Genomic DNA, 14,705 nt, shown 5'->3' on the forward strand with positions numbered 1-14,705 from the left:
CATCACAACCAAGTCAGTAACGGGTAAATCCTCCTCTGTTTGCCAAACAAGCATTGATCCGACGTGGCATACTCCTAATGAGACGTCTAAGGTCATTTTGGTCCAGATTGTCCCATTCCTGTTGCAACGCAGCAGCAAGTTCTTGGACATTGGCAGGACGTTGTTGACGTTGACGTAACCTCTGTCCAAGCATGTCCCAGACATGCTCGATGGGGGAGAGGTCGGGACTCAGTGCTGGCCAAGGTAATGTGGTGATGTTCTGTTGTTGGAGGTAACCTGTAACGATCCTGGCCCTGTGACATCTTGCGTTGTCATCCTGGAAGATGAAACGGCGGCCATGACGTCGTGCGAACGGCACAACATGGACTGCCAAGATGTTGTCCCGGTAGTACTGGCCTGTAACACGCCCTGCAACAACATGTAAAGCCGTTCTTCCAGCAACAGTGATGCCTCCCCACACCATAACAGAACCACCCTCAAATCGATCATGTCTGATGACGTTAACGTCTTGGAAGCGCTCGTTTCGACGACGCCACACCCTCCTACGTCTGTCCAAAAAATCAACAGTGAACCTTGACTCATCTGAAAACATCACATTGCTCCAGCGTCGATTTTCCCAGTGTTGACGATCCCTACACCAACGACGTCTTGCCTGAATGTGATGATCTCTCAAACAAGGGATCACGCGAGGACGTCGGGCGCGAAGGTGACCCTTATGCAGTCGATTCCGAATCGTCTGGCCACTCACTCTCACACCAGTGTCTGTTTGAAGACGAGCGCTGATCTGATTTGCTGTGATGACACGATTTCTCAAGGCCAAGGTACGGATAAATCGATCCTGGGCTTGAGTTGTCGCCCTTGGTCGACCTGAGCGTGGTCTGTCCTGTACAGATTGTGTATCACGGTATCTGGACCATAGCCTGGTTATGACAGACTGAGAAACATTCATCGTCCGCGCCACAACCGCCTGTGTTGTGCCGATCTGTAGCATGCCAAGGGCACGTAACCTTTCATTTTGGGTAAGCCGACGCATATCAAAATTTGTTTTCTGGTCACTAAAACAATTAAACTGATGTTTCCACCCTGGAATTCAATGCCACAATGACTGTAACATTCAAAGTCAGAGTCGTGCAAATCTTGGGTTGGACCCCCATGATGATCCCAAGCATCACCTGCATTCCATGCGGTAGCTATTGGTGCGTTTGGGCGTCACATGTAACTGGAAATGTTTCTTCTGTTAGGTTCTATAGTGACCTTTTTCGTAGTCATTTGCATATTTTAGTATTATGCCCCCAAAATCAAATATCCCCTACTTTTTTTGAATAGTATATATGCGTTGCGACCCATTTGTGTCTATTTCTAGTTTTAAATATTAGCGATTTAGCTCCTTTCAACTCGCTCAATATGACAAGAAATGAAATTTGTAAATAAATAATATTTCTTCCTATTTACAGGTGACGCTGCACTATTAGAATCTGCCAAAAAGGGTAACCTTGCACGTGTACAAAAACTAGCCACACCTGAAAATATTAACTGTCGTGATACGCAGGGTAGAAACTCAACACCTTTACATTTAGCAGGTATATTTCTTGTACTTTAAGGGGGGGTTGGGTGGCCGAATGGTTATCTCGTGCACTTGGGTTTTTCTCCGAGTCCTCTGGTTGCCTCTCACAGCTAAAGACCCCTACACGCATGCCAATTATTGAAATAAAATTGAACCGTGAGTCCCGATATGACCTCAGGTTTTTGCTCAAATGAAATAGGTTTTAACATCTACTGTTCTGCACCAACTGGGCTAATGAAGACTCCATACAGAATGCTATGAGAGAATTTAAGCCTGGACAGTGGCGCTATGGCCTACTCTTATATCGAATTACAACTGTCAAGGGTTCTTTTACGTGCACGCCAATTTTTACACGGGACCTCAGTTTTCTACCCCATCCGAACAACTAGATGCTGTCCTTGCCATGCCCTCCGTCCTGTGCCACTACCTGAAGAACTTTCTCGGCTAAAACCAGGAGTGAATCCTGCTCACTGAGCCACCGTGGCTCTCGAAGTAATAAGAAGCTATCAAAAATACACAATAACAATCAGTGAAACAGCTTCTCACCGAGAAGAAAATGTGATTAAGTGTTGACATTATGTCGACATATTGTAATCTCTGTCTTGGTGCCACATGGCTTTAATAATAAGCCTGTAGTTGTAATTCCGATCACAAAAAAAAACCACAAAGAAATCCAGTAGTACTAAACAATAACAATCAGTGAAACAGCATCTCACCGAGAAGAAAATGTGATTAAGTGTTGACATTATGTCGACATATTATAATCTCTGTCTTGGGCTTTGTTGATATTTATTATGAAAAAATTAGAATTTAAAATAAAATTGGCTTTAACCTCTTACTTTTCTGCACCAACCAGATGTGCGCCTTGCCATGTGCTATGACAGCAGTGCTACAGTCTATTCTTATATCCATGTCTAATAATCATAGGGTCGTTCACATGCTTCCAATGCAATTCATTAACCTCAGGTTTTTGCTCAGGAAATTAACGCCAAGGTCAGTCTATGACGTAAAGAAATTGGGGGTTATAAAAGAGGATGTTGATCGAAATCCATTAGAGCTCACCCAGTCTGTCAGAGCAGCCATCAGAAACTATATACACTTAATTGAGAACGAGGTACATTGATGCCAAGCGGATTTAATAATAAAGGTGTATAAACGATTTAACATGTAGTAATTTCGATCAGGAAAAAGACACAACAAAGAAATCCAGTAGTACTACACAATACCAATCAGTGAAACAGCACCGCGCCAAGAAGAAAATTAGAAAAGTAGTACTACACAATAACAAGCATTGAAACAGCACCGCCCGGAGAAGAAAATGTGATTAAGTGTTGACATTATGTCGACATATTGTAATCTCTGTCTTGGGTTTTGTTGACATTTAAATATCTCCCGATACCAGAACTAATCTTCTATAAAATGGTTTATTAATGAAGTTGATGTTTATATTTTAGCTGGGTATAATAATGTAGAAGTATCAGAGTTTTTATTAGAGAACGGAGCGGATGTAAACGCCCAGGATAAAGGTGGTCTGATACCATTACACAATGCTTCATCGTATGGGGTAAGTATTATTACTTATAATTATAAATGCAAATAAACCAGATGATTATTGGATCAAAAATATTATTTTATGGTTACTAGTTCATATCTCAGAAGATGGCAAACTTGGATTGGAAAATTAAGATGGTGAAAGGGAAATATTTCAATTTTTCCATCAATAAACTACGATTGAACTTAAATATTAATTCTAACAATTAAAGTGATGATAACTATAATATTCTTGAAAAATACATTTTGTTTATCTCACTATAATATCACTTACTGTAAACAAACCCCAACGTGCAAGCAAATTATTGAAATAAAATTGAACCACATGTTAGTCCCTCCGGAATAGACCTAAATTCTGTCAATTGGATCTCTCTCTCTCTCTCTCTCTCTCTCTCTCTCTCTCTCTCTCTCTCTCTCTCTCTCTCTCTCTCCCCCCCCCCCTTCTCTATTCTGTCACAAACTGTTAGTTATGGTCAGGCTTTTAATTTCTTGTTTCTTTTAACTGCCTTTTTAGGACTTAATAGTTGTTTTTGTGTTCTGTATCAGAGATCTCATGTTTTTTGTGCAAACTGTTCGATAAAGGGCTATATATAAGTGTTCATGATAATAATAATACTATATATTTTCAGCATGTGGATATAGCACAATTGTTGATTAAGTTTGATACATGTGTTAATGCTCAAGATAGATGGGGTTTTACACCATTACATGAAGCTGCACAGAAAGGTAGAACACAATTATGTGCTCTATTGGTAAGTTTACTTTTATTATTATGGCTGTTAAAAATAATTGATATATTGCCATAGAGGTTTCCATAAGACATATCGCAGAACAAAATTTGGCGTATTGATATTTTCATTTTCTTTTCAAATTGACTGTTTAAGAATAATTTTTTTGTAAAGTTATATTTATTTATTATTTATCATATTTCACTTTTTTTTTCTTTTTTTTTATCATACTTTACATACATTTCTATTTATTGTTATTTTATTTGTGTAATGCACCTTGAGTATCCAACCTTACGATGGATTGTTCAACTTACTGATATTAAATTTATATATTACTTTTTTTCAAACAGTTAGCCCATGGAGCTGATCCATCAATGAAAAACCAAGAAGGACAGACACCTTTAGATTTATCTACGGTATGACATTTCAAACTTATCACTGGAACATTTTCCTGAAATTTTCAGCCCTGATTTTGAATACTGTATAATCATATATTCAACATGATGAGATAAATGTAGTGCCTTGAAATGTGGTGTTTATAAGAAGTCATTTAACTCAGTTTTAATCCTTTGACAAAATAAAAACAAAAACCTTTTAGGAAGGATTGACTGAGAACCATAATATTAGTGTTAGATTATGGCACGTTGTTATAAAGAACCTCTTGTCATTGGTGCAGGATGTTCAGATGAGATGAAAAAAACGGAGGTCGCATGTATACATTAAAGAACCCAGTTGGAATTCTAAATAACAGAAGGCCTTGGTGCCTCTGTCTGGGCAAATTTACTCATAGCACACTGTATGACTTACAATTATCCCAGTCAGAGCAGAACAGTAGGATGTTAAACCCTGTTTCTTGTCATTTATTTCCAACCTCGTGGGTTTTCTACGGATCCTCCGGTTTCCTCCCATTGCTAAAGACCCCTACGTGCAAGCAAATTATTAAAATAAAATTAAACCATATGTTAGTCGTGAAATGACCTAGTATGTGTCGAGTGGACGTTAAACCCCATCACCATCTATGTCTCTTTTTCATTTATTATAAAAATGGTTACAATAGATATCGTTTATTTTACAGGCTGATGATGTCCGTGCATTAATAGAAGATGCCATGCCACCTACCACACTTCCTCCTAGTATACCGAAAACACAAGTAGTTAGTTTAACATCTAGCACATCATCTTCTAGCAAGTAAGTTACACAATTCTACATCATCATCAGATCTTCATGTAGTGTAGACCGTCAAAAGTATAAAAAAAACAAAACGAAATATAGATCTGTATTTTAATCAATCTGAATAAAATACAGATCTATATTTCGTTTCGTTTTTTTATACTTTCGATGGCCTACACTACATGAAGATCTGACAAGTTATAGCGATAGGTCACATCAGGGGTCAAAAGACCGACTTATGACCCTATGACGTCAGACATTTGATTAACCAATCAGCATTGATGTTACTAGTGGATTACCCACAATTCCGTGCAAAACATGCTTAAACTCGCCGTAACAGACCGTTTAATTGGCTTATCCCTGACACCATTCATAACACAAGTTAAATAACAATCTCTTCAAGATCCAAGTGTAGTAAAGACAAGTAAAACAAAATTTGGAACTATAAAAACAAAACGAAATAGGATCTGTGTTTTTGAATCAGATTGTATTTTAATCAGATTGAGAGAAAATTTCCCTCATATTGTGTGCTACCGAAATACCTGTGTATTTTTATACTGCCAAAAGGGGGTTGGATGGCCGAATGGTAAGCGTGTGCGCACCTTATCATAAGGCCGGTCATTGAGTCAACTGGTGTGGTTTCAAATCTTCAGTTGTACGTGACAAGGAATAGGGTCGCATATCCAACCTCGTTGATTTTCTCCGGGTCCTCCGGTTTCCTCCCACTGCTAAAGACTCCTACGCGCATGCAAATTATTGAAATATAATTAAACCATATGTTAGTCCCGAAATGACCTAGTTTGTGTTGAGTGGACGTTAAACCCCATTTCTCTCTCTCTCTCTCTCTCTCTACTGCTGAAAGTTCTAAAAAGGTATTTAACCCAAGAAAATCTAATATTTAATCCATTTTTGTTTTACAGTAGTTTATTGAACAGTTCATCAGAGGGTATCGCAGGAGCTGTTGGGGGAAGTCCCCAAATTGGTGATGGGTGTATGGAGAGATCAGCTGGGGAGGGGGAGAGAAGTTTAGAAACTTTAAGTGTTAGTGCTTTCCTTACAAATATAGGATTAGAATCCTTACGTGATATTTTTGAAAAAGAACAAATTAGTATGGACATATTGGCTGAAATGGGCCATGAAGAATTAAAAGATATTGGAATTAATGCTTACGGTCATCGGCACAAGATACTTAAAGGTGTTGAAAAACTGATGGCAACAAAAGGTAATGTTTGTTTTGTTCTTTTAATTTGATATTTATTTAATATTTATGTAAAAAATTGTAACTGAACCTGTTTGTAGTGAAATAATAACATTTGACTGAATGAGCACAAAGAACACAGATACTGCTACCAATCTGAAGTAGTGCATCTTGCCAATTAGAAATTTTTTTGTTTCCATGGAAACAGGTTTGAGTTTTTAGTCTTTTGTATCTGCAATATGTTGATTACTGAGTCTTCTGGTTCTTGAGGGGGGTGGATGGCCGAATGGTTAGCGCGTGTGCATTATATCATAAGGTCTGTCATTGAGTCAACTGGCATGGTTTCGATTCCCCAGTTGTATGTGGCAAGCAGTAGGGTTGCCTGTCCAACCTTGTGGGTTTTCTCCAGGTCCTCCGGTTTCCTCCCACTGCTAAAGACCCCTACGGGCAAGCGAGTTATTGAAATAGAATTAAACCATATGTTAGTCCCGAAAGGACCTAGTTTGTGTCAAGTAGACGTTAAACCCCATCTCTCTCTCTCTCTTTTCTGGTTCTTGTTTAGTTTCTGCCTTTTAAGTTTATGCTCAGATGTGTTCAACACTATGTTTTTTTGTTATTCACTGACTTTCCCTTGTCTTGAAACAGTTTATATTCAGTATTATTGTAATCTATTTTACAGGTGCCCAGGTATTTTTAGGGCCACCTAATCAAGGTACAATATTAATAGATCTCTCACCTGATGATCCAGAATATATATCAGTTGAAGAACAGGTATTTATAACACTAGATAGATAAAAACACCTGAAAAAAAAAAACAAACAATAATAATCACTTCATCACTAATATGAAATAAAATGCAGTTTAAGGGGGGGGGGGGGGGGGCTATCCAAAACAATTTTATTCTGAAATGTTAAATCTATTGAATTGAAAATAGTAGAAGTAGTCAAAAAATGTAATAAACAAGGAAAAAATAAAATTGCCATCTTCAATTCACTAGCTTTAGAATATCAGAAAGCATTTTTCGGGTAGCCTCACCCCTTAACTAAGGCCATGTCTATACTATTGGCAGCATGTGAAAGAACCCCCAACAGTTGCAAAATTGTTGTAAGGATAGCTCGTAATGCCGCTGGGGGGGGGGGGGGGGGGATGGCCGAATGGTTAGCATGTGCGAGCTGTATCATAAGGTCTGTCATTGAGTCAACTAGCTTGGTTTCGAATTTCTGGTTGTACGTGACGAGGAGTAGGGTCGCCTGTCCAACCTCAAGGGTTTTCTCTGCGTTCTCCAGTTTCCTTCCACTGCTAAAGACCCCTATTTGCAAGCGAATTATTGAAATAAAGTTAAACCATATGTTAGTCCCAAAGTGACCTAGTTTGTGTTGAGTGGATTTTAAACCCCATTTCTCTGTCTCAAAATTGAAAATTTTAATTTTGTCATTTCAGATGCAAAATACGATTCGTGATCATAAAGATAATGCTGGGGGCGTATTTTCGAGATATAATATTCATAAAGTAAGTAGAATATTCTCCTGAGTATTCATTTCAAATTCCCTTGTAATGATATATCAAGAAATATTTATAGTAACTATCATTTTACTGAACACTTTTACTGTCCAACATGACAATTACAGGGATGATCACTGGATTACTACATGACAATAGCAGTGTTGATCACTGGCCTACATGACAATAACAGTGTTGATCACTTATCTACATGACAATGCAGTGCTAATCACTGGCCTACATGATAGTAGCAGGGCTGATTGGTTTATTTACACTGAAATCCCTCTATTAAGACCACTTGTGGGACTGTCGAGATTTGGTCTTAATAGTGGGGCTGTCCCAATACTGAGTGAGCATGCTTGAGGCAATTTCAAATAAAAACAGACACAGTGTTATGTAAATTATATAGACATGTAGGCCTACTTTATTACTCTTAAGATGAGATAATAATATTTATTCATGTTTTTCTAGATTCAAAAGATTCGTAATAAACGATTATGGGAAAGATATTGTCATCGTAAAAAGGAGGTTGCTGAAGAAAATCATGGCCATCCAAATGAACGCCATCTTTTCCATGGATCTCCATTTTTAACAACAATTGTACATAAAGGTTTTGATGAAAGACATGCATATATTGGTGGAATGTTTGGGGCGGGTATGTATCTTCTAATGTTTCGACCAACTTTAAATAACCGCCTTCGTCACATTAAGCTCCTCTTAGGAGATTGGCATAGCAGTACACATTTTCATCTTTAAGCGAGAGCCTCAACCAGAATGTCAACACTGTCACGTTCCTTTGGCAGTTTAGCACATTCTGATTGTAAATTGGACACCAATTGTCAAAATTAATCAGGCATCTTTAAATTGGACACAGTACAAATTAGATCATATTTTGGGTGATTTTAAACGATTTTTATGAAATTTTAAACAAAGATTTGATATTGAATGAATGTGAAAGAAGTTAGTGCTAGATACACAAGATTAAATAATACTGGTGTATTGTATTGACGAGATATGAAACCTTATTCCCTTTCCCCTTCAGTCTTTAATGATTTATGTTTATTTTCTGTCATCAGGTATTTATTTTGCTGAGAATTCATCTAAAAGTAATCAGTATGTTTATGGTATTGGTGGTGGGACTGGTTGTCCAATGCATAAAGATAGATCTTGTTATATCTGTACACGGTAAAATATCTTATTCTTAAATGTGGAAGTCTAGAATTACTTCGGAGTTGTTGCCCTTGATTACATTTTAGAATTTTGTGGCCCCTCTAGATGCTATACTTACCATACAAGATTCATGCAATCTGATTAAAAAACAAATTTCGTTTCATTTTTTTGTATACTTTCAATGGCCTACACTGCATGAAGATCTGACCAGTTGTAGTGGGAGGTAGTGCCAGGGGTCTTATTTTGACCCTATGACGTCAGGTATTGATTAATCAATCAGTGTTGACGTTTCTAGTGACTTAAACGCAGTTCCGTTCGCAGCATGCCAAGCACTCACCGTAACAGACAGTTTCATTAGCTAATTCCTCACATCAACTAGAAAGTGCATTATATAACAATCCTTCCAGATCCTGGTGTTGTGAAGTAAAACGAAATTTTGAACTATATAAAACAACGAAATAGGATCTGTGTTTTAATCAGATTGAGATTTATGTGGAAGCATAGAATTACTTTGAAGTTGTTGCCCTTGATCACATTTTAAAATATTGTGGCCACTCTAGATGCTAAAGCTAATTCTATTTGATTTGAAAATTGATACACATTATGCATTTTCATGAGACGATAGCCAATTTTGTCCTGCATTACAGGATGCCCAAGGGAGAGAACTCAGTTTTACAATATTGGGTCATGGGAGTTATCCACATCTCACAAGATCTCTGTGTCCTAAAGACAGAAAGAAAAAGAGTTTAAAATAACTTTATATTAATCAGGGTTTTTTTTTTTAAAGAAATGTAATGGTGCTATTTATATTGTATCTTGTAAAATGGAGTTTTCTCCCTTTGGCATTCTGATAACTTGACTCCGAATAAAGTAATTTGACTAAAATTTTCAATATATTCATTTTTCATTATCTATTTTTGAACTATTATTGTAAGAAAAACCAGGTGCCTTGATTCCAGGCTTGCTTATTATAGATTTTACACAATTGGAGGTAAACTCAACCTGTTCAACACTGTATACCTCAGCTAGTATGTAATAAAAGTGAAAATTTGTTTCTTTCAGACAATTATTGTTATGTCGATCAACTCTAGGGAAATCGTTTTTACAGTTTAGTGCCATGAAGATGGCTCATTCTCCCCCAGGTCATCATTCTGTTATAGGACGACCTAGTACCGGTGGTCTTGTATTCGCTGAATATGTTGTTTATAGAGGAGAACAGGTAATTATTGGGATAATCACTTCATAAATATCTTTTAATCACTTCATAAATATCATCTAATCATATCATAAATATCATCTAATTACATCATAAATATCTTCTAATCACTTCATAAATATCATCTAATCACATCATAAATATCATCTAATCACATCATAAATATCATCTAATCACATCATAAATACCATCTAATCACATCATAAATATCATCTAATCACATCATAAATATCATCTAATCACATCATAAATATCATCTAATCACATCATAAATATCATCTAATCACATCATAAATATCTTCTAATCACTTCATGAATATCTTCTAAAATAATAAAGCGGGTGTGTGCTGTATCATAAGGTCTGTCATTGTGTCAACTGCTGTGGTTTCGATTCCCCGGCTGTGGATTTTCTCCAAGTCCTCCAGTTTCCTCCTACTCCTAAAGACCCCTACACGCAAGCAATTTATTGAAATAATATTGAACCATATCTTAGTCCGAATGGTTAGCACATGAGCGTTGTATCATAAGGTCTGTCATTGAGTCAACTGGCGTGGTTTCGATTCCCCGATTGTACGTGACAAGGAGTAGGGTCACCTGTCCAACCACGTGGGTTTTCGCCGGGTCTTCCAGCTTCCTCCCACTGCTAAAGACCCCTACTAGCAAGCGAATTATTGAAATAAAATTAAACCATATGTTAGTCCCGATATGACCTAGCTTTTGTCGAGTGGACGATAAACCCATTTTTGTTCTCTTTCTCTGAAATTGAGACTTAGTTGCTACGATAATAAACAATCAAACAATCTCCGCTACATCTTCTAACCTGTCCAACCTCGTGGGTTTTCTCCGGGTCCTCCAGTTTCCTCCCACTGCTAAAGACCCCTACGCGCAAGCGAATGATTGAAATAAAATTAAACCATGTGTTAGTCCTGAAATGACCTAGTTTGTGTCAAGTGGACTTTAAACCCCATTTCTCTGTCTCTCCGCTAATCTTCTAACATTCATAACTTCGCTCAAAATAAAGTAATTTGTCGAAATTTTCAATGTATTCATTTTTCATTATCTATTTTTAATCTATTATATTGAGAACTGCCAGCTCTTCATCTAGATCTTACATAATGATTCTGCATTTAGCCGAGAAAGTTCATCATGATTTTACGGCATGGTTCCGACTTGTCAGTGGTGCAGGATGGGGGGCCTGGCATGGGATGGAAAACAGCGTGCACGTAAAAAATCCTTTGACAGTTGGAATTCGATATAAGAGTAGGCCGTAGTGCCACTGTCCGGGCAAAATTTCCCCTCATAGCACACTGTATGGCGTATGCCCGTCTTCATTAGCCCAGTTTGGAGCAGAACAGTAGGACGTTAAACCCCATTTTATTTCATTTATTATATCTTTGTCTTTGGTTCTATTTCAGGCGTATCCAGAATATTTAATTACTTTCCAGATAATAAAACCTGATGCTGATCCGACATCTTGACCCGGTAGTTAGTTCTCGTGTATATATACAAACTTTGTCTTGTCCTATTTATAAAATTCTCTTGTCGATATCTATATCACTCAACTCTTCACCTAGTCACAACACTTATATCCTCAAGGTCTCTTACATAAATCTGTAAAAACTCTCTATCTATGTTCCTTCATGTCAAACATAAAACTCAGTAATTAAGGCCAAACAAATAAGATTTTTAGTTTCTTGGGATCTTTATTAATGGCCTAAAGTGACTTAATAAGTTCCGTCTTTCAACTATTGAGAAAAATAACTGTGTGCAAAGAAATAGGAAAACAAATTTAAATAGCCCTGGGGAAGAACGATCTAAGTCTTGTTTTCAACAAACCACAGTTAATGGCACCATCTGTTAGCAAATTGTATAAGCTTTCTGTAGAACATGTAGAACAATCAATTTCAGGTAAAAACTATCTGAAATGGCCTCCCAAACAAAGACGTCCATCGTACCCTTTATTTGACCTTAATTTGGCTGAAAAGTGGAAGTCAGTTGTTGCTCTGGTAATTATGATTCGTATTAAACATCATTTTGAAGTTGTCATTAAACCCACTTGTTGTTCTGTTCGCGTCAAGCATTCTCGTCCAAAAGTCTTGTTTTGCCTTTTATGTGAAAAGACAAAAATGTGACTTAGATCGTTATTCCCCTGGACTCTTCATATATTAATTACAGGTGTTCAGAAAGAGCTAAAATTCAAACGGGATTGATCTTTTTCTAAGAAATAGGAAAACCATTTGTAAATTATAACTAATATTAAAATTGGTGTAGCCTTATGATTATTAATGTCTGTTAGGCCACTCTACTGTATCCTTAAATACACAAATTACACAAACAAATTCCACCAAATTGTGAAAAAAGTTTTTATGTGATGTTACATTAATTAGATTAAGTCTAGTCTATAAAATGAAACCTTTTAATTGACATAATAGAATTGAACTGAATGTAGAGTCTATCTTAAAACCTCATTATTAGAAATAACATGTTTGAAATGTGTACAACAATGATTATGTTATATAAATATCCCACACAGAAATTGATTAAGTGTGTCGTTGATATTTACCATGTTGAAATGTCAATAATCAATATTATACTTTTTTTAAAATGTTTCATTTCTAACTGAACCTTTTAGCATTTAGAGGTGGGGTGGGGGGGGAGTGGAGGGAGGGGTCTGGTGGTTTAAAGTGTCTGCGTTGTATCATAAAGTCTGTCAGTGAGTCAAATGGTGTGGTTTCGATTCGTCACTTGCATAGTTACAAGGAGTAGGATCGCCTATTCATCCTCGTGGGTTTTCTCCGGGTCCTCCGGTTTCCTCCAACTGCTAAAGACCCCTCAGTGCAAGCGAATTATAGAAATAAAATTAAATCATATGTTAGTCCCGAAATGACCTAGTTTGTGTCGAGTGGACGTTAAACCCCATCTCTCTCTCTCTCTCCTACTGCTAAAGACCCCTCAGCGCAAGTGAATTATAGAAATGACAAATTGTATTAATATATCACTTTTCTCTAAAAAATTTCAAGTAACTGTGGTAGTCATTATTTACTTGAACCAGAGAGAGAAATGGGGTTTAACGTCCACTCAACACAAACTAGGTCATTTCGGGACTAACATATGGTTTAATTTTATTTCAATAATTCACTTGTGTGTAGGGGTCTTTAGCAGTGGGAGGAAACCTGAGAACCCGGAGAAAACCCACAAGGTTGGACAGGCGACCCCACTCCTTGTCACGTACAACCGGGGATTCGAAACCACACCAGTTGACTCAATGACAGAACGTATGATACAGCGTGCTAACCATTCGGCCACCCAACCCCCCCAAATGCTAAAGGGTTAAAGAGACATTATCAGACAAGTTATTATTTATACAGGTCACAATTCTACGGAAGACAATTACTCAGTCGTTGTTGTTTGTATTTTAGACGAGAGCCGAAATAAGCTCCCCTTAATCAACAAATTGAAAAATTTGAATTGAAAAAATTGAATTGAAAAAATCGCTCCCCAAAAAAAGCTCTCCCAGTTTCAATAAGAGGAGTGATTTAGAAATTAAGGAGAGTGATCTCGTAAATGATAGTAAACACCCATGACTTTGTAAAGGAGAGCGATTTTCAATTTTAAGGAGAGATAAAACCTCCCCCCCCCCCCCCCCCTCCGTCGACATTCAGTTGAGCGACAGGCGCTTAAGAGCGATCGCTTGCCTTAAAAAAAACAATGACTGATTACTGCTTATTACTGAGCGATGTTTCGACTAGGATTCTCTAGTCATTATGAAGAAATGATAAAATATAAAATATAACAAGACTATATTGTATTGTTGTGTACATTATATTGTCTCGTTATATTTTCATTTTTTTATCATTTCTTCATAATGACTAGAGAAGCCTAGTTGAAATGTGACTCATTAAAGATACATTATGGGAGATACGATAACGAGTTGCAGTTCTCATTAAAATAATTAAAAACTAGATAATGTAAAGGCATTTCCTTAAAATTTCATTCAAATTGATCCACTATGAACCGTGAAATAAGCGAATGAATTTATTCCTAGCCTCGGTCATCATTACTAAAGTCAGTACAATAAACAGCATAGTCTCGATTATCTATTTAATCGTTTAATCAAGAAGGAAAGTTATGCAGTAAATCGGCTCACAATCCACTTAAGATCGTAGGCTAGCGATGCCATCTAGAGTTGATTATGGTCTGGATAAGTTAATTAATGCCTAATTAATAATTTAGATAACATTTCAGACCTAAAGAAAGACCTGCGACAGACAGATTTAGCTCTTGCATAATGTATCTTTAATAAGCAGTAATTGTATTCTATAGAATTGTGACCTGTATATTCGAGTTCAATTAATAAATGCCATTGAAACAAGGTTATTATTTATAATGGTTTTATGTGTGATAATGATAAAAAAAAATACACATTTTTATACGTCACACTTTTAATCTGGACTTATATTATCATCACTTCTGTGTGGGATCCGTCCTCAATTTATTCGTGAACTCTCTATTGGTCAAATTCTTGTCAGATTCTTTTCAAATTTGCTTAATTTCTAAATTGTCCAATAGCAAATTTCAAAGTAATTTCCCCATTTAATATGACACCAG

At 36.9% G+C, this 14,705-nt stretch overlaps 1 protein-coding gene across 1 annotated transcript in view; it reads left to right on the forward strand.

The window, feature by feature from the left end:
• Window positions 1-12,724, forward strand: part of LOC126815873 (poly [ADP-ribose] polymerase tankyrase-1) — a 29,562-nt gene extending 16,838 nt beyond the window's left edge. The window contains exons 17-28 of the mRNA XM_050541883.2: window positions 1,455-1,580; window positions 3,019-3,128; window positions 3,745-3,867; window positions 4,194-4,259; window positions 4,919-5,031; window positions 5,934-6,235; window positions 6,891-6,982; window positions 7,652-7,720; window positions 8,183-8,366; window positions 8,788-8,896; window positions 9,944-10,100; window positions 11,513-12,724. Coding sequence (XP_050397840.1) covers window positions 1,455-1,580; window positions 3,019-3,128; window positions 3,745-3,867; window positions 4,194-4,259; window positions 4,919-5,031; window positions 5,934-6,235; window positions 6,891-6,982; window positions 7,652-7,720; window positions 8,183-8,366; window positions 8,788-8,896; window positions 9,944-10,100; window positions 11,513-11,575 — 1,514 coding nt within the window. The 3' untranslated portion in view covers window positions 11,576-12,724. The remainder of the gene's footprint in view (window positions 1-1,454; window positions 1,581-3,018; window positions 3,129-3,744; window positions 3,868-4,193; window positions 4,260-4,918; window positions 5,032-5,933; window positions 6,236-6,890; window positions 6,983-7,651; window positions 7,721-8,182; window positions 8,367-8,787; window positions 8,897-9,943; window positions 10,101-11,512) is intronic.
• Window positions 12,725-14,705: the final 1,981 nt, after the last annotated feature.

This window comes from Patella vulgata, chromosome 3 (genome assembly GCF_932274485.2).
Source record: "Patella vulgata chromosome 3, xgPatVulg1.2, whole genome shotgun sequence".
In the NCBI taxonomy this organism is placed as follows: Eukaryota; Metazoa; Mollusca; class Gastropoda; family Patellidae; genus Patella; species Patella vulgata.